The following is a 19,352-nucleotide window of genomic DNA, read 5'->3' on the forward strand; positions in this document are numbered from 1 at the left end:
TCGACTCGGCACCGACCTCGCGGCACCAACCACGCGCATCTCGATGTTGACCTCGTCGCCGACAACGCTCGCCTCAACACCGCTCCTGGCATCAACTCATTTGGCACCATTGAATCATTTAAAAAAAAAAATTAAAAAAACGCGTCTGCAGGCTGCTCATTGAGCACAGCAGTTTAAAAAAACTGCAAACATGTCAGTGCAGTCGACTGGGTCTTCAGCTGGCTTACACCAGTGTGACCGGTGCTCAGCTAAGCAACCCAGGCAGGACTAACATCGATCCTGCACCAGGTGCCTAGGGGCAGAACACGAGGCCAAGGCACTGGCAGGTGAGCTGGACTGCTCTCCATGTCGGAAGTTCTCGAGAAGAGCTAAACGACGGAGAGCAGCCCTATCCCCAGCAGAGTCTCTCTCCTCCAACCAGGGAAGAATGAGATCAGTGGTCCAAGAGCCAACGCAGAGGTCATCCAGGATCCCCCCTGCTACAGTGACCAGGGAGGTCTCACGCTCATCTGGGTCACCCTCCCCTACCCCACCACCGGTACAGAGGCACAGACACCTCTCAAGGGAGGCGAGATGGTCACCGCCGATGAGGTACCACTCGAGGGGACGCTCACCAGGGGACAGGTGGTCGCCGCGCAGGCACCGCTCCCCTTCTCCACACAGGTGCAGACTTTCACCATCACAGTTGCCTCAAAGGTGACGAAGCTCGGCCGAGCGGCGCTTCGTGGAGCTGGCAGAGACTGTAAGGGCTCAGCAGACCATGCTGGAGACCCTATTGAAACCTCAGGGCAGGCTGCCCCCTACCACCGGGCAGCCCCAGCCCCCACAGTCTCATTCCCCATCCCCTCTGCCTAGACCCCATAGCCCAGGCAAGCTGTCCTTGTCTGAGTCCAGATCGGATGTCTTGGACCCAGCCACCTCCATCGGGCAGGCCACGGTGGGAGGCTCCTTACCGCCCTTGCCACACATGTCAAAGAGGGAAGAGTTCCGGGCTCTAATGCAGTGTGCAGTTGCAGCCACGGACATTCCCTGTCAGGCAGAACAAGAGGGAAAGGGGAACCGCTTCCGCCAACAGACAGGGCACACACAGCATGCCCTCCCCCTTTGCCAGGACTTCCTGGAACTGGTGCGCTCCTCCTGGATCAACCAAGTGTCTGCACCCTCATCATCCAGAACAGCAGAGTCTCTGCTTCTTACTGCAGGAGCCCAAGAAGCAGGCCTAGGCGTATTCCCCACTATCAGGGACACGGTCACGGTTTTGGTGCAAGGTTCCACCTTCACCAAGGGGGATAAGGACCCGACCTGTCCATCTAAGCCTTGCAAAACGACAGATGCGATGCTCAAAAAAGCTTACGCATCAGCAGTGCTGTCGGCCCAAGAAGCAAATGCCATGGCCATACTGCTGCTCTATCAGAATCAGCTGGCAGATAGGCTGCAGGAGAGAGCTATACAAGCAGACACAGGGAAGCGCCAGGCAGTGGCTAAGGTGATGACCAACCTAATAGGGGAGTTAGGTCAGGCATCAGGGAGGTCGTTGGCGTCTCTGGTGGTCTCCCATCAGCATTTGTGGCAGACACAAGCCAAGGTCGTGGAGACGGAGAAGGTGGCGCTACTGGACGCCCCCATTATACCGGGACAAACTTTTGGGGCGACCATTGACGTGAGCCTTGAGAGTTCCCATAAGGCTACGGAGGTTGTCTCCAAGTTTTCGCACCTTCCGGCTTACCGTCAGCGGTCAAGGTGGCATGGGCAGCCTACCAGGGTGAAAGGGTCTGAAAATCGCCCTCCACTCCAGAATAGACAAGCAGGTAGAGGCAGAGGCAGGGCTAGTGGCAGGGGACCATCGCAGGCCAGGGGTAACCTGTTCTCCGGCTGGAGACCGAGGCCAGGGCCTAAGAAAGACCCGCCCCCTCCCAAGCCCAAGGGAGAATGCCCCTGAGGGGCCCCAGCTGCCACCAAACCCCCCCACAACCGGACTGACCAATGGCAACGACCCATGCCAAGGCTACACCCAGGACTCCTGGGTGCTATCGACAATGAGACACGGATACGCTTTACAATTCCGCATTGGTCTGCCACCCTTCAAGGGTGTGCTCCTCACCACCGTCAAACCAGCAAGGGCGATACTCCTTCAACAGGAGATCACCACTCTTCAAAGGAAGAACGCTGTACGCTTGGTAAGCCCAAGCGATGCCCTCAGCGGCTTTTACTCCAGGTACTTCCTGGTGCCCAAGAGGGACGGCAGTTTCCGACCAATTCTGGGCCTCAGGGTCCTCAACTTGTTCCTCAAACAGAGGAAGTTCAACATGTTGACAGCACAGCGTATCATCCAGTCCGTCCAACCGGGCGACTGGTTCACATCGATTGACCTGCAAGACGCCTACTTTCACTTCCCGATCCGTTCGACGCACAGAAAATATCTGCGCATCTCCTTTCAAGGCAACATGTATGAATTTTGCGTGCTGCCTCTCGCTGGCGCCCCGCACTTTTTCAAAGTGCATGGATGCAGAACTGGCTCCACTCAGGCTGCTGGGTATTAGGATCCTAACTATTTGGATGATTGGTTGGTTTGCGAGCACTCAAAAGCATGCACAGAGGTGCACACAAAACAGATCATAGATCATGTGACGAAGTTAAGGTTCTCAATATATCAACAGAAAAGCAATTTCATACTGTCTCAGTCCACAGTGTTCCTGGGGATCAAACTGAAATCTGAGCATGCTTGCCTCATTGTTGGAACACAGGATTCGGTCGTTGGAGGCCACACTCTCCCTTTTCAGAGAGAGCCACAGGGGCTATTGTATGTGTTTCCTCGTCTACCATTATTACCCCTGACACTAGAAAGGATCAGGGTGGAGAGAGCACAGGTTTTGTTGGTTGCACCCAGATGGCCGAGACGCCCCTGGTTTGCTCTCTTCTCCAACATGTTGTCGGATCAGCCGTGGCAGCTCCTGCTGTGCAAGGACTTCCTGAGCCAAGTGGAGGGGCTATTATGGCACCCAAACCCAGCCAACTCTGGGTCTGGCCGTTTAACAGAGCCATCTATTCAGACAAGGTTTGCCAGATGCAGTAGTAGAAACACTACAGTCTGCTAGGGTGCCGAGGACTAGAGCTCAGTACTCATATAAATGGAAAGTATGAATAGTACATTGCCGAAGGTCACGATCCGGTGACTTGCCTGATTGAGACGATATTAACCTTCTTACAACACCTGTTTGATGCAGGAAAATCAGCGTCCACTTTGAAGGTATACCTGGAGCAATATCAGTGTGCCACGACAAAATTGACTCGGTGTCCCCTGGAGCACATTTCCTGGCAGTGCAATTTCTTAAAGGGGCTCGGAGGCTTCGTCCTCCCATGAAAAGTATGGTCTCCAAGTGGGATTTATAACAGGTACTGCAGGCCCATATGGTTCCCCCATTTGAGCCCATGGCGTCAGCAAAACGGTGCCCTGTTTCATTAAAAGTGGCATTTTTAATAGCCATTACGTCTGCCAGACGAGTAAGTGAGATTCATGCATTGTCCATCAATGACACACATATGGCTTTCACTGGAAGTGACTCACAGGTAACATTAAGAACAAGTCCATCCTTTTTGCCAAAGGTGGTATCCTCATTACATATTAATCAATCAGTGGTTTTGGAAACTTTCAGACCTCCCCCGCACGATTCAGAGGAGGACCATAGACAACACACGCTATGCCCAGTTTGGGCTCTGAGCTGTTATTTGGATAGGATGGCATCATGGAGACAGTCCAACCAGCTGTTTGTCTGCTATGGGTCCTGCTCTAGAGGTAAGGCCCTATCGAAGCAAAGTCTAGCGCACTGGGTGACAGATGCAATACGCTTGGCGTATGAACAGATGGACTCCCCCTTTGCCTGGGGGACATTACGGTCCATTCTACCAGGGGCCAAGCAACTTTGTCGGCTTTCCTTCATGCGCCTCCTTAGATGAGTTATGCAATGCTGCTACATGGACAGGTAGTCAAACATTTGTGCGTTTTTACTGCCATTAATGTGACAAACCGAATGAGACCCTTTCTTGGCTCTAGCGTTTTGCAAGCGGCATGCCCTTAGGCGTCATGTGGGTTCTGTTGCTATCGCCGTGGGACTGTACTGTCAGTAATCTGGAGTGACGACAGCTTTCGTACAGCTTTCCCATTCGGTAATGGTTGTCATTCGAATTGAAAGGGAACGTTAGGTTATTACCATAACCCTGGTTCCCTGAAAAGAGAATGACAACCATTACCCTTTGAATTCATGTCCCCAGCTGTTCAACAGGAGGTGAGCGGTACTTCAGAGAGGCTCTTCCCATTCGGTAATGGTTGTCATTCTGTTTTCAGGGAACCAGGGTTACTGTAATAACCTAACGTTCTCTTCGCTCCCGGTGTGCATAGCCCTTAAGTCTAGGTCAGTGGCATAACTGTCAGCCGTGTGCAAAAATTCTCGATCAATCCTCAGCCCCCTCGCCCCCTCCCAAAAAACAAGGTGCATTTTAGAACCAGTTTATCAGTTTAATTTTGTCCTGGACTTGGCAGATCAGCACTCTTCAAATACTGTAAAATTCTACAGTCAGGTGTTTGTTGTCTTACACTTTTAATGAACATAAAGCACTACTGTAAACTGTGCAACTTTTTAAACGCTTATCTACTGTATATACATTAAAAAAGAAAAAAAAAAGTATTGTGTTTTCTTGCATAGAATGCTGTAAACAACAACCCATGATGATTAAGTATACAATTGAACCAGGGCCACTGCAGTTTTAACTTGAGCATAGGCGCCCTCTGCTGGCGTACTCCGGTATCACGCAAAGGCTTTATCTCCCGGAAGTTCCTGAGCTGCCTGTTATCGGTCAAGATTGCCGATTCACGTCTACTGCTCGGTAACATGTCGCAGTTTCTGCAAAATGTCAAACAAAAAATTAAACCGAAACAGCCTAAAGGGGGCATACAGGAGCAGGACCTGGGGACATGGGGGCTGACAGGTTCGCTGCTGTTTTTTTTTAAATTTATTTAAATTCAGGGGCTTCACGGTTCACTCTGAACATGTGATTAAATTAAGACTGCCTGGCACCAACAAGAAGTTGGCTGCTATTACTGTGTTAGCTGTATTTTCTAACGTGGGAAAAAATGAAGCTTTACAGTACATTAGGCTTGCTATGTACTTTGTCGATATGCCCATTTATAATTAAAGTCAGGTACTGCACTTAAGTTATAAATGCTTTATTTTGCTCTGTACACCTAGTTTCACCATTACAAAAATGTTACAGTACAACAAGTCTGAACAAGTTTAGTTCCGGGAGATGGGGGGCGGATTATGCAGATACAGTATATGCTGCTGCTCTCTCTACCTCCTGGCTCAGCACAATGTCAACAGCGTACACATGAAAACAGATTTTATTTCGAGTTGGTATCAGTTTTGCTAAATGCATGTAGTTAGCTGCCGGTAGGAAATAAGAGGCGCGCATTGTAGTTTATCGTCCCATTACCACAAGCAGTGTGGTTTTGTTTACTACCGGGTTCTGTCGGAATTACAGCACTGTTTTATTGTTATTGTCAGAGCTGATGATGTGCTTTGTTTTAACTGTGCCATACTGGTTCAGAAAAAAAAGTCCCTTAGTACCTGATTCAGTCCAGTTCTAAATAACATGCTGCAGCATGTGCAGCTGGGTATTCAGTAAAAAAGCAGTACTATGTCAATTCATCTCTTGCTAGTCACCATCTCATCAGAGGTTGCTGGATTTTTTTAGAAGTGCAAATTTAAATGGCCATAACGCGAGTTTCCATCCACCTTTAAAGAAGTATTGTGAAATATAGCTCATATGTGGCTCATTAAAACTATAATGTAAGTTATTTTTTAATTACATTTTTTTTTACCCATCCCTGAATTAAAAGTAGTACTATTAATCAAACTACAAGCATACCATAGTATTATAAGGATTAAACTCTATGTAGGCTGCTTGCTGCAGGTCCCATTCACAGTTTTACATACAGTGTATCCAGATGTGATGACACTTGGCCAGGACATTCTTTATCACTTGTCTTTGAAAGTATCAAAGGGATCTAAGGTGCCTGTGTACAGCATTGATACATTTATAATTGCATTGGTCGCACTTGAACTAAAAATATACCAATAGCATTAATCCTGGATACATTTTCCATAGTTTACCATTTTGTGCACACTATGTCTATAAAAGACCGTATTGCTAATATTGTGTGTTTTTGGGGGTTTTTTTTGTTGCCATGCACAGGGATAAAGCTGAGATCCTACCAACTTGATGGCTTAAACTGGCTGGTCCAGTGCTTTAACAACCAGCATGGCTGCATCCTGGGAGATGAGATGGGTCTTGGGAAGACTTGCCAAGTAAGAATTTTTTCATAATTTTTTTAGTTTCTGTTTGGATTGAATCCCTGTCATTTCACAGCATTGGAAATAAAGACTCCTGAAGCTGACTGGTCATGGCTCAGTTGGGTGCAATGGTTTCCTTGTGAGGATAGTAGTAAAACATTCTACTAACATGAGTCTGAGTTTCAACTGATATGACTGAGTTGACAATTCTTGTATTTAGAATATTGTTTTCATGTTGTTTTTTTATGGTAATCATGTTCATGGAATAACTTTACAATCTGATTTGACCAAATATTCAGCCCTTATACATTTAAACAAGCCATTTTAAAGGATTCTGGTTTTGTAAGCAAAAAGTTGAGAAGTGTATTTCCTGCTGATTTATGACCTATAGTATGTGAATAAAAATGTCTAAACAGTCTGGATGAGGTTTAAGAAAATATGTCTGTGATATAGATTCACAGGAAGTAAAACAATGTGTTTTGTATGTAAACATTGCATAGTGTAATCCTTGAAGTGTGAAAAGAAATAATAAAATAATATTAACTATGTGGGTCGAAACTGGCTATTGTGCTACTATGCTTAAAAATGATATAGACAACACATTTCCCTCCAGCAGTGTAATTTGTATTGACTAATACCCTATTCCGATTTCTGTTTTTAACACAGATTTTTCTTATCACACATTAGTGCAAATTACACTTTTTTATAGGTAACAAGTTCAGATGTGCCTGATGAAACGTTATATTTAAGCCTGGATAACTGGATGAAATGCACAGCGCAGTTGTAAACTGTGTTAATGTCAAATCTGACATCTAAATTAATATAATAAAATACAGTGTAAAAAAAACACAATTCATTAGTAGATTTGATATGTTAAATGAAGTGGTGATCCGCATTTGAAGTACTGTTGGAATCCTGCAACTTGCAGGGTGACATGGCTCTCCTGGCTGGATAAACTGACACTCGTAGAAGCCGTTTGACTTTTGTTTCTCTTTAGACAATATCTCTTCTTGTGTATGCTGTGGGCAGTTTGAATGAAAAAGGGCCTTTTCTTATCCTGAGTCCACTTTCTGTGATAAGCAACTGGAAAGAAGAACTGGAAAGGTGAGGGTTTGAATGATTTTTATTACACGACAGTAGCTGCTGTTTACTTCATGCTAATATTACTCATCTTTCACCAAGGTGAAATTAGGTAGTTGTAGTGGGGACCAGCGCAAAAAGAGAGTAAGGGCACTTTCACATCTGGTTTGTTTGACTGATTGGTGTGGATTGAAGTGCAGTTCGGTTCGCTTGGAGTTATATGTGAAACCTACGAGAACCACGTAATCGCACCAGGATGAGCATTCAACTAAGTGAACCGAGATCAGTTGAAATGGTGGTCTCGGTTCGCTTGGAAAGGGGCTCGATATGTTTGCCACTTTGCTCCATTTCGACTTTTAGCAATGTGAGACAAAATGTATTCCAGTTTACTTGGAAACGAACCGCTCCAAACAGCGAAGCAAAAGGTGGAAGTGGCGTACTACAGCAAACGCCAAGGTAAGTGTCTCTCCGCTGTCGCACTTACTCAAGCAGGGTTACAAACTGACTCACCCCGTGGCTATTCAATGAAATTACGCTAATACCAATGTTTGAGAGTTACTGTTGCAGCATATATGTTCTTTTAGCATAATAGTAAAACTGTCAAAAGTCAAATAAAGGTAATTGACTTATTTAGCACATGTAAAGCACTCGCAGGAATTGTGTCGAGACAAAGTGGTACAATTAATGTTGCATTTTCGCTGCTCCATCTGAGTTTGGTAAAGCAGCTCCTATGTTGCATCTGTATCTAACCACACTGTCACGCGTACAACAATCACAATAAGCTATCATTGTCAATATTAATATTTGCCTTTCCTTGAAACATCTTAAACACCAGCCTCTTTCAGCATGCTCCGTTTCTTCGGCAATGATTTGATGTTGTAAGCACCAAATAAACCGAAAGAACACGGACAACAGCACATCGCGTGAGATATTCTCCATGTTGGCCATGATGGATACTGAGCTCAAGTCATGTGATTTCATAAAAGCGCCAGGTGCTCAGTGTTTGATATTTGAGTTGAGTTAAAATTGCCAAAATGAGTTGATTAAGAATATGTTTAAATAGCCATTCGACAAGACATGTTTTTAATTAATGCAAGAACATCGAAAGATACGACTATGTCATGCTTGAGTAATGAAGATCACCTGGTTGCTATTTGTATGATTGAAGGCGGCCTGTCTGTGAGAGAGGTTGCCCAGAGAATGAGATGTTCTGCTTCAACAATCAGCAGACTAGTCCAGAGAAACCAGGAAACTGGCTCTGTGAAGGTCACGCTACATCCTGGAAGGCAGAGGGTCATCCCACTGGCCCAGGACCGTCACATCCGACTGATCCATCTGCGTAATCGTTTTCAGACTGCAGTGGCTACAGCACAAGAAATTCCAGGAACAAATAACCCACGCATCAGCAGAATGACTGTAGCTCGCCGCCTGCATGAAAATGATTTGCATGCTCGGAGGCCGTTCAGGGGTAACATATTGACAGCTGAGAGACGAAATCGCCATCTTCTGTAGGCTAGAGAACATCTGAGGTGGCGACAGAGAGAGTGGTGGTGTGTTATTCACAGACGAATGCCGTTTTTCTCTTGACAGACGGAAGACAACGTGTCTGGAGACGTCATGGTAAGCGTTATGCTGACCGTTGCGCTATTCAGGCCAACCGGTGGGGTGGTGGAAGTGTGATGATGTGGGGACAAATCTTCTTTAACACTAGATTGAGGGCAACCTAACTGCTCAGCGATACATTGACGAAGTCCTTGAGGCAACAGTTTTTCCGTGCAAACCAGGCCGGAAGTGTCGATTTTCCAGCAGGACAATGCAAGACCACACAGTGCTTCAAGAAAACAATATCGAGGTCTTGCCGTGGCCAGCTTTTTCTCCTGACTTGAGTCCAATAGAACATCTGTGCGACCAAATCGCCAGTGCCCTCCACAAGAGACAATCGCGACCAGCCAACCTCGCCAGATGGCTGCGTATGCACAGGAAGAGCGGAAGAACATCCCACAGAAGTCTATCCAGAGGCTGATCAGGTCTATGCGTCAACGCTGCCAGGATTGTGTAAATGCTCATGGAGGTCATACATGATAGTAACTTTGTAATGTTTTTATTTTGACAGTGTATCACATTTCATACTGAAAACGTATAATGATTCTTTGATCTGTAGTTTTGTTCACATTTTCTGTGATTTTGTTTGCTGCCTATGTTTAAAATATTGCGTTACTATTGTGCATCAGTATACTTTACCAGTTTGTGGTGTTTGCAAATCTTTTGTGAAGTGTATTTTTGTTGAAGCCCACCAGAGGGTGCTGTTACTTGTCGCTATGTGTAGGTCACCTTAAGCATTCACAAACATTCAAAAGGGGTGCTGCCCTGCAGGGCTGCTAGATTAGTTATTATTTGATTCAGTTGTTATTTTGGCTCATGTAATGGAGAGATGAAGTTGAAATATGTGAGAAGTTGGTGTAGCAGATGAATCCTGAAACTCAGTAGTTATTATTATTATTATTATTATTATTATATTATTATTATTATTATTATTATTATTATTTTTATTATTATTATTAATTTATGTGGAGATTTGCAGGTGTTACAGGGCAGTACAGGGTTACAATGCAATATTCATACTTAAAAATAGTATAGTTTGCAGTAAGTGCAAATACTAGCAAAATACAATATGAAATAGGATGCAACAAGTTAAGATTACAAGTTATATCTACAATAAAAAAGTACTGCAATAGTGCAAGGATAGTGCATCCGCTGAGGATTTGGTAACGTGGTGCGTAGGTCAGGCAATTCTAGTGCATAGTAGGAGGGGTAGATCAAGAGTGCTGTCTGAACAGATGGGCCTTGAGGAGGCGGCGGAAGGCAGTAAGAGACACGGCAAGATGGAGAGTGGAGGGAAGGCATGACCAGTCTGCCCATAGAGGAGGAGCGGAGAGGGCGAGAGGGGGTGTAGGGAGACACGAGGGATTGGAGGTAGGATGTGGTGAAGAGAGCGGCAGGCAAAAAGAAGGGTCTTGAATTGAAGGCGTGCAGAGATAAGTAGCCAGTGGATGCGAAGCAGAGAGAAACGAGGTCACAAGACGAGCAGCAGAATTTGGAATGAGCTGAAGGGGGCGGACTAGAAAGGAGAGAGTTGCAATTGTCCAATCTGAAGAGCACAAGAACTTGGACCAGGAGTGGGGTGGAATAAGTAGTGAGAAAAGGATGGATTCGGTAGATGTTACTAAGAAAGGAGAGGGAAGTGCGGGTCAGGGAAGAGGTGTTTTGAGAGGAAACCTGGAATGAACATTTAGAGAGAAAGGAGGAAAACCAGGCAAGAGCCGTGCCTGATCCCCAGGTCAGAGAGAGAGGAGAATAGCATGATCGACAGTGTCAAAGGCAGAGGAGAGGACAAGGAAAATTAGAATGGAGGAGTGGGAGGCAGCCCGAGCAGAGAAGAGTCAGTTACAGAGAGGTGGGCAGCTTTCCTGGAATGTGCAGACAGAATCCAATTGAAGTGGGTACAGCAGAAAGTGCTTGGTGAGGAAGGATGCCAGCTGGACCGTCCACTCGAGAGTTTTACAGATGAACTGGAGGAGAGAGAGGGTGATAGTTCTGGGCAGGAGAATGGTCGAGGTTTCTTAAGAGTAGGGGTGATGCGAGCAGTTTTGAAGGCTGAGGGAAAGGAGCCAGAGAGCAGAGATGTGTTAATCAGGGAGGAGATAAAAGAAAGAATAGTTGGGCAATGGATTGAATGAAGTGAGTAGGATTGTGATCCAAGGTGCAAGTAGTTGGCCTGGAATCCAGTAGTATTACATGGCTTGTGGACGTCCTGTCTTTTAAAATGTCATGTTTGATTTTTATTCCTAATTCAGTCTTGCGTGTATAAATGTATAAGCATGAAAATAAAAGCCTCTTTTCAGTTTGATCACAGGCAGAAATTCTAAACAATAAACTATACTCTTGGAATGTTTTAAAACTAAAATAGTACTGCCGAACGTGTAAGCAAAATCAAAATGACCTGTGTGACATATTCGAAAAGTAACAGAAGAGGGGCTGGAAATGCTCAAATTTTTATGTTAATTCCCTCCAGCCATTTAACTGGCACAAGTAGCCTTACAAGATAGGGATCCCTAGTCTTTGGGTACTACTGCTTACAGTAGCTTGCGAAAGTATTGACCCCCCTTGGCATTTTTCCTATTTTGTTGCCTTACAACCTGGAATTAAAATTGATTTTTATTTGGATTTCATGTAATTTCATGTAATGGACATACACAAAATAGTCCAAATTGGTGAAGTGAAATGAAAAAAATAACTTGTTTCAAAAAATTCTAAAAAATAAATAACGGAAAAGTGGTGCGTGCATGTGTATTCACCCCCCTTTGCTATTAAGCTCTCCAAACAGGTCAGGGACAAAGTTGTGGAGAAGCACAGATCAGGATTGGGCTATAAAAAAATATCCGAAACTTTGAACATCCCATGGAGCACCATTAAAGCCATTATTAAAAAATGGAAAGAATATGGCACCACAACAAACCTGGCAAGAGAGGGCCTCCCACCAAAACTCATGGACCAGGCAAGGAGGGCATTAATCAGAGAGGCAACAAAGAGACCAAAGATAACCCTGAAGGAGCTGCAAAGCTCCACAGCAGAGATTGGAGTATCTGTCCATAGGACCACTTTAAGCCGTACACTCCACAGAACTGGGCTTTACGGAAGAGTGGCCAGAAAAAAGCCATTGCTTGAAGAAAGAAATAAGCAAACACGTTTGGTGTTCGCCAAAAGGCATGTGGGAGACTCCCCAAACATTTCGAAGAAGGTACTCTGGTCAGATGAGACTAAAATTGAGCTTTTTGGCCATCAAGGAAAACGCTATGTCTGGCGCAAACCCAACACCTCTCATCACCCTGAGAACACCATCCCCACAGTGAAGCATGGTGGTGGCAGCATCATGCTGTGGGGATGTTTTTCATCGTCAGGGACTGGGAAACTGGTCAGAATTGAAGGAATGATGGATGGCGCTAAATACAGGGAAGCCCAGACCTCAATCCAATTGAGAATCTGTGGTATGACTTAATGATTGCTGTACACCAGCGGAACCCATCCAACTTGAAGGAGCTGGAGCAGTTTTGCCTTGAAGAATGGGCAAAAATCCCAGTGGCTAGATGTGCCAAGCTTATAGATACATACCCCAAGAGGCTTGCAGCTGTAATTGCTGCAAAAGGTGGCTCTACAAAATATTGACTTTGGGGGAGTGAATACTTATGCACACTCAAGTTTTCTGTTTTTTTGTCTTATTTCTTGTTTGTTTCACAATAAAAAATATTTTGCATCTTCAAAGTGGTAGGCATGTTGTGTAAATCAAATGATACAAACCCCCAAAAAATCAATTTTAATTCCAGGTTGTAAGGCAACAAAATAGGAAAAATGCCAAGGGGGGGGTCAATACTTTCTCAAGCCACTTTATCTCCGTTGTCTGAGTCCTTTGTGCAACATGGTTTGAAATAACAGGTGATTTGTTTTTTACTTTCAGGTTTGCTCCCAAACTTTCAGTTGTTGTCTGTACAGGGGACAAAGAGGAAAGGGCCGAGCTGCACAGAGATCTGAAGAACCGGTCAGATTTCCATATCCTGCTGACTACATATGAGGTGAGCAAGGTGCTGTCTGTATGTGAGCAAGCATCATCATACATACAAACTTTCCTGTCCTACGTTTGAAGCCCAGTACCTGTTTCAACCTGTGTTCTGCACAGTAAAACCACCAAAGTTTAGCAACCCCTATTTACAAGACTGCCCCTTCGTGTCCTATTGTTAGCATTTCTCGTCTTCCCCTTTGTCATAGAAACACTAGCCTCTTTCTATATCTTGTGTATATATAGTAAGGTATGACTTACTATGTAAAGGTATTGCAATTAAGCCATGTGGTATTGATAAGCTCCTCTGACTCATCAGACACAGGTATTAAAGGAAGAGGCTAAATTACCTAGAGGTGGTTGTAGGAATGCTTGCTGAACGTGTTCTGCATTGGTTGAAAAGGAAAGGTAAAAGACTGTTGTAGACTCATTTTATGTTTTGTAATCAGAACTGAAATGAAACCACCACTGGGCAACATTTAAGGTGCCTTAGAAATGTACATACAGTGTAGCTAATGGGCTGTGGGTTTTATTTAAACAGTGCTTAATTTCCCAATTTGTAAAAAAGAAAAGCACTAGCTAGTTTTTCCTAGTGAACCAGATTGTTTTCCAAGAAAAGAAACAGAGCAAAACAAAACTCAGTTGTTCACAGAATGAAGACATGGGTATTTCATTGTACACTATACCAATGATATGTTATAAAATAATGATGGATGATATTTTTATATTTAAATTAGGGCTGTCAGGCTTAGTTAATCTTGGTTTTAATCACATATGTAATTGATACAATTACTACATCTCATTTTTGTTCTATTACTGATGCTATTATTATTATTATTATTATTATTATTATTATTATTATTCTTACCTACAAGGACTTACATGATCTTGGACCTTCTTATCTTCAAGATCTGCTGGCCCCATATGTCCCTGGTCGTTCCGAGATAAGAAAATGCTAATCTTCTGACAGTCCCTAAAATTTGTTTGAACTCTGTTGGAGGCAGGGCATTTAGTAATGCCCCTCATCTAGGAATGCTAGCACAATTGAATCTTTTAAATCCTGTTTGAAAGCATACTTGTTTGGATCTGTTTATTTGTAGCTGGATTAAGTATTAGACACAGGTTTTTTTATGTTTATTTTCTATTTTGCCCTGGAATGCTTGCATGAAGGGCACTATATAAGTGAAATTTGTATCGTGTTATTATTATTATTATTATTATTATTATTATTATTATTATTATTATTATTATTATTATTATTATTATTATTATTATCCAAAAAAACAACCAATTGTTGTCATATTTCTGGATTAATATTGTTGCTTTATAGTATTATATTTACAGAAAAAACTCTAACATTGGTTGTTAAATTGTTTGAACCAACTACTAAATCACAATGGAGTCAGTTTATTACTCACCTTAATGTATTTCAAGGTATACTGCATATGTTCTTATCAGTTTCCTTTAATATACTGTGTGTGTGTGTGTGTGTGTGTGTGTGTGTGCGCGTGCATGTATCATTGGTTATAATAATATTTATTATTATATAAAAAACAGTATAGTAGTCTTCAGACAGATCATAGACATTGCTCTCTTTTCATTTTGTTGTGCTGGCTTGCTGGCATATATCAAATGTTTTATATCAGTCTGTAGGTATGAGCATTCAGTTTTTTAATGTCATTTAAATCATGTTAAAAACTATATAGAAACACACACACGTGTACATTATTATGCACGACTATATTATTTATTTTAGCGACACAGTATTGGTCAGGTTAAGATGAACTGATAAGAGTTCAGGTCCTGGTAATGTATAGACTGTCAGCATTAATATACCAAAAATATATACATAAATATATACATATGTATTTAAAAAAAAAAACTGTAATGAGTCGAATTTCACTAATAAGAATATTGTGTATAAAACAGGTGTGATTCTTTTGTTACATTGCATATCACTGCCTCACACAGGCTGTGACAGAAAGAGACACTTATTGCAAAGCGGGGTGTTTTTTATTTATTTATTTTTTCTGCACACACTTCCCTGCCCTGCTGTTACCAGGGGAAGTCAGGAAGCAATCTGCACAGCACACAAACAAACCAGATGCTGATAAAAACCTGGTATATTAATACAAAAATAAGCTGGAAAAAAGTAAACGCAAATAAATAATATTTAAATACAACTTTCTGTAGTATATTTATATTTAAGCACCGTCTGGGATGAGTTAATGTGAGAAGGTTGCTTTTATTATGTGAAATGACGATGTTCTACTGTCTTAAGCCCAGTAATGGTAGGCCCAAAACAGGTTGTTTTGCATCTAAACTGACAATTATTCAGCTTGGCAATAGGCAGAAATGGAATCTAGAAATATTAACAAACAAAATGATACCAAAAAACCTTTGTCTTACAGGGGTGCAGCCAACTCAAAAACTAAAGGCTTTCTGAGTTTTGGCTCATCATGTACTATAACTTTCGACTATAGCTCTGACTGCACTCATTGCATTGTATGTGCTCCGGTTCTGTATAGTAAAATGGTGCCGCAAGGAATGAATTACAAAATGCTAAGAGGGTCAAGACAGAGGAGTGAACTGCGAATAGTTGATGGCCCACATTTAAATTTATAAACACCAACCATGAAAGTTATGGATGCATTTGGTAATATTTTATTTAGTAATTTTTATTTAGTAGTTTATTAATAAATCCCAGACCGCAGTCAAGTTGGAAAGCACACTTTTCCTGGTTGAAAAGTAGGTGGGTGCACTTAGACAAGAACAAACCTGTTAGACTCAGAGCCTAATCCAGCTACTGCACACCTCTTGCAACACGCTCACTGTCAGCACAATGCAAAAGCAGTCTTTTCTTACATTAATCAGCTTGAACAGAGCTGTCCAACCGGTTTGGTTGAGAGAGCCATGCTGAAGACTAGTGGGCAAAAAAATAAAAACACCAATACAAATTGAATAAAATTTAAACACCGTAAATAGTTTGTGTTTACTAAAATTAAAAAATACTGACGATTGTAGAAAATATATATTTGAAACCTTAACTTCAAGAGAGCCGTACTGTTGAAATCAGTAAGCCAGTGAGCCATCCCCTGGACAGCCCTGAGCTGCACTTTCATATTGGCTAAATCATTTCAAGATAATATTTTTCCTTCTTTCAGATCTGCATCAGAGATGCCTGTTTTCTGAAGAGGTGAGGTGTTTTGCTTTGACAACTGTAGGTACTAGGAGAGGATGGATTCGTGTCTGAGGATTCAGTGACCCATGTTCATGAGGGTTTAACTCCATTAAAATGACTAGTATTTATCAGTCGTTTCTAGACTGTTGTTGGAGAAGCTGGATTGGAACAGTTAGATCATCAAAAAGTTTACCACAGTAAATTTGCACAGTAATGTTGCAGTTTCCCCATGCTTTTGCCATAGTTATGCTATTAATTTATCAGATTTTACCATGTTCTAATAAGCTTTACCATACCTCTAATATTTGCAATGCTTGCCTATGCGTTACTGTGATTTCTCAACACTTTATTAGGCTTTGCTGTACTTTTACTATGAGAATCTTTTATAAGGGTATAACTCATGAGGCTTTTTTTACTGCCATTTATTTCTCTAAATACTGACATTTAACAATCACATGGTAATACTGGCATTGCTTTTCACTGGTAGCTACCTCAAGTTATCCATGTATGACAGTCATACATCATTGCCTGTGCTGGCTCCTTAAGACACATCTGTTTAAAGCTTGCAGCAGTTTCTCACTGGATGTTGTAGTAGCTGGTGTGGACCACCATGATTGCTGTAGTACACTCATAGAATACCAACTTTACTACAGTATGTTCCTGTCATACAGGAGTCACTGTGTTGTATTGCATACCTGTCTGGCAATGACAGAAGATTGTGAGATTGCAAATATAGGTGCTGTTCTAGGAAAGTCAAAGCACTTCTCCTAATAAAGGTTTTGCTGGATAATGATATTTACTACTACATAGTTAACATGACAGACTCCATTTATTTTTTGTAGATTTGATTGGAGGGTATTGGTTGTGGATGAGGCCCACAGGTTGAAGAATCAGAATTCCTTGCTGCACAAGATGCTGTCTGAGGTAAGCAGCTTTTTGTGCAAACCTTGCTTTGGATAATTAATAATCCAACATCTTTAATCTATTCTCTGGCTCTGACTGTGGCTCTGAGGCTTTTCTAATTAATCTAAACATCTTTTGACAGTCCCATGGTTAGAACCCACTGCAACACCACCATTCAAATTACAACAGCCATATCACAATATTGATAGATCAGTAATCGGGATGAAAATACTTGTCACTGTGCTGTCCTCCTTGTGAGTAATTTTAAGCACCCACTTTCAGAATACCATGGGGAATATAGTGACCCCTTTATTAAAGGCCAAAATTACATATACATACATACCTTAAAAAGTAGGCACTGGATTATAGGCTTTGATATGTTTTGTTAAATTTTGTAATGCAGAGAAATAACTTCCTTTGATATTTATACAGGACCATATGTTATGGAAATCAAAGGTATTACCTTGAGAAATCCAAACTTTAGAAAAGCTTTATTCTTTTGTTCTTGTACAGACCTTCTCAGACTTCACATTGTAAGTGTGTCCTGTCCCCCCTCCCCCCCATGGTGTGCACATATATAGGAGGACATGTATTAAGATCGACTGACTTAGCGCTAAATTGGCGGCGTGTAAAGTAGCGCTCTGCCGCGGCACAAATTTTACCCCATCCCAAATGTATTAACTGGCAGAAAATGAATGAGGCATGGCATACATTTAAATGCGAAAATTCCGCTGCGCCAGTCTTCTGAAACCCTAAAAATGGGCTACAGTAGCACAGACTAATCTGAAAAACAGCGTCTCGCCTCCAAATGGGCTACCTCAGTTGAACAATATGTAGGTCATTTGGAGAGGCAGTGCCCCGTGTTGTATTATGTTATTATTATACGACTGATAAAAACAAACATATATAATGAACAGGATATAATGAACCAAGATTGTCATATGACCAATACAAACAATTGTACTTTATGAAATAGCCGGTGTCGAGCTATAATTTCATCCTCACTGAGATCAAAAAGGGTAATGCAGACCCTAAATATTTTCCCTTCTTCTCAGTACTCTCCCCCTATTCCTTATTCAGGAATGTTAGGAGCTTAAACTCTCCATGGTAAGAAATGCCCCTGAACATTCACAGTATCACTAATTCCACGGAAACGTGTATTGGACTGCCTACCGTGAAAAATATGCATTTTATTTTCCTTACAAGTATTCTACATTACTGTACTCTTCACCTCCCCTGTTGATTTCAAGTAGAAGTAGTTCTACAGTAGCTATACACAGCCTGGCTCAATGCCGTGCATTTGGTTACTACGGCAACAGGGTCAAACAAACACCGGCTTCATGAATGGTGAATTCCTCATACTGTACAATGACATTTCTATATACTACTAATGTACAGTGTGTATAAGGGAAAACACAAAAGCTTTGTTTTGTCATTTCAGATTTTGCAGTTGACGTTTCTCCTAAATTGAATACCTGTATTTTGAGATTAGAGGCAGCTAAACAGGCGGTGGGAATTACACAGTAATTTTAATTGACACGTCAACATAAGTTTTAAAGGTTTACAAAACTCGAAAAACTCAAGGTTGTTCTTAAAAAATCTATTTTGTCTGCTTGTTACATTTTTTTTTTGCAGCCAACACAGACCATTTTAAACGTCTTGTTTCCAGCAGAAGTTTGTTACATTTTTGAAGATTGTTTAGATAGCGAATCGAGTTAGTGTACATTTTTAAAGAGTTGAGTCAGTAGCTAGGCTAAGTGTTAAAAGGTTTCAGCTTTGGTTTTTGGATGATGTTCTTCAACTATCAATGATAACACATTTTAGACAACTTACATCAGTAGAATATAATGTAAATAGAAAATGATTTTTTGTTTTGTTTTGTACAGTGAATTTTCCGGGCCCCTATGACTGGTGTTTTGTTTTGTTTTTAAATAAAATGTCTTTGGGTCATTCGTGAATTTCTTTTTAAAATACAGTGAATTTTCCGGGCCCCTATGATTGGTGCCATAATGCTCTTTCCTCTCAGCTGCTTTCTGACTTTTTCTTTGCGCCCAAATAAGATCAATTTGAAATCAGTCTTATTTGTAGACCCTTTTAGGGCTGGTGCTACTGTTCTGCCGCTTTATAAATCTCATTTTAATATTACTAATGAAAGTGAAAGTATACATATTTGACTGGATTACTATATCCTGTACTGAGCACAAACACATAGGCATTTAGGTAATGCTGT

At 42.0% G+C, this 19,352-nt stretch overlaps 1 protein-coding gene across 1 annotated transcript in view; it reads left to right on the top strand.

Annotated features, from left to right (window-relative positions):
- The first annotated feature begins 4,838 nt into the window (after positions 1-4,838).
- The window catches only part of chd1l (chromodomain helicase DNA binding protein 1-like), a 39,502-nt gene continuing 24,988 nt past the window's right edge, over positions 4,839-19,352 (top strand). The window contains exons 1-6 of the mRNA XM_041258935.1: positions 4,839-4,983; positions 6,250-6,362; positions 7,345-7,451; positions 12,940-13,054; positions 16,203-16,234; positions 17,062-17,143. Of these exons, the coding sequence (XP_041114869.1) occupies positions 4,887-4,983; positions 6,250-6,362; positions 7,345-7,451; positions 12,940-13,054; positions 16,203-16,234; positions 17,062-17,143 (546 nt within the window). The 5' untranslated portion in view covers positions 4,839-4,886. The remainder of the gene's footprint in view (positions 4,984-6,249; positions 6,363-7,344; positions 7,452-12,939; positions 13,055-16,202; positions 16,235-17,061; positions 17,144-19,352) is intronic.

Source organism: Polyodon spathula, chromosome 9, assembly GCF_017654505.1.
Source record: "Polyodon spathula isolate WHYD16114869_AA chromosome 9, ASM1765450v1, whole genome shotgun sequence".
NCBI classification, from domain to species: Eukaryota; Metazoa; Chordata; class Actinopteri; order Acipenseriformes; family Polyodontidae; genus Polyodon; species Polyodon spathula.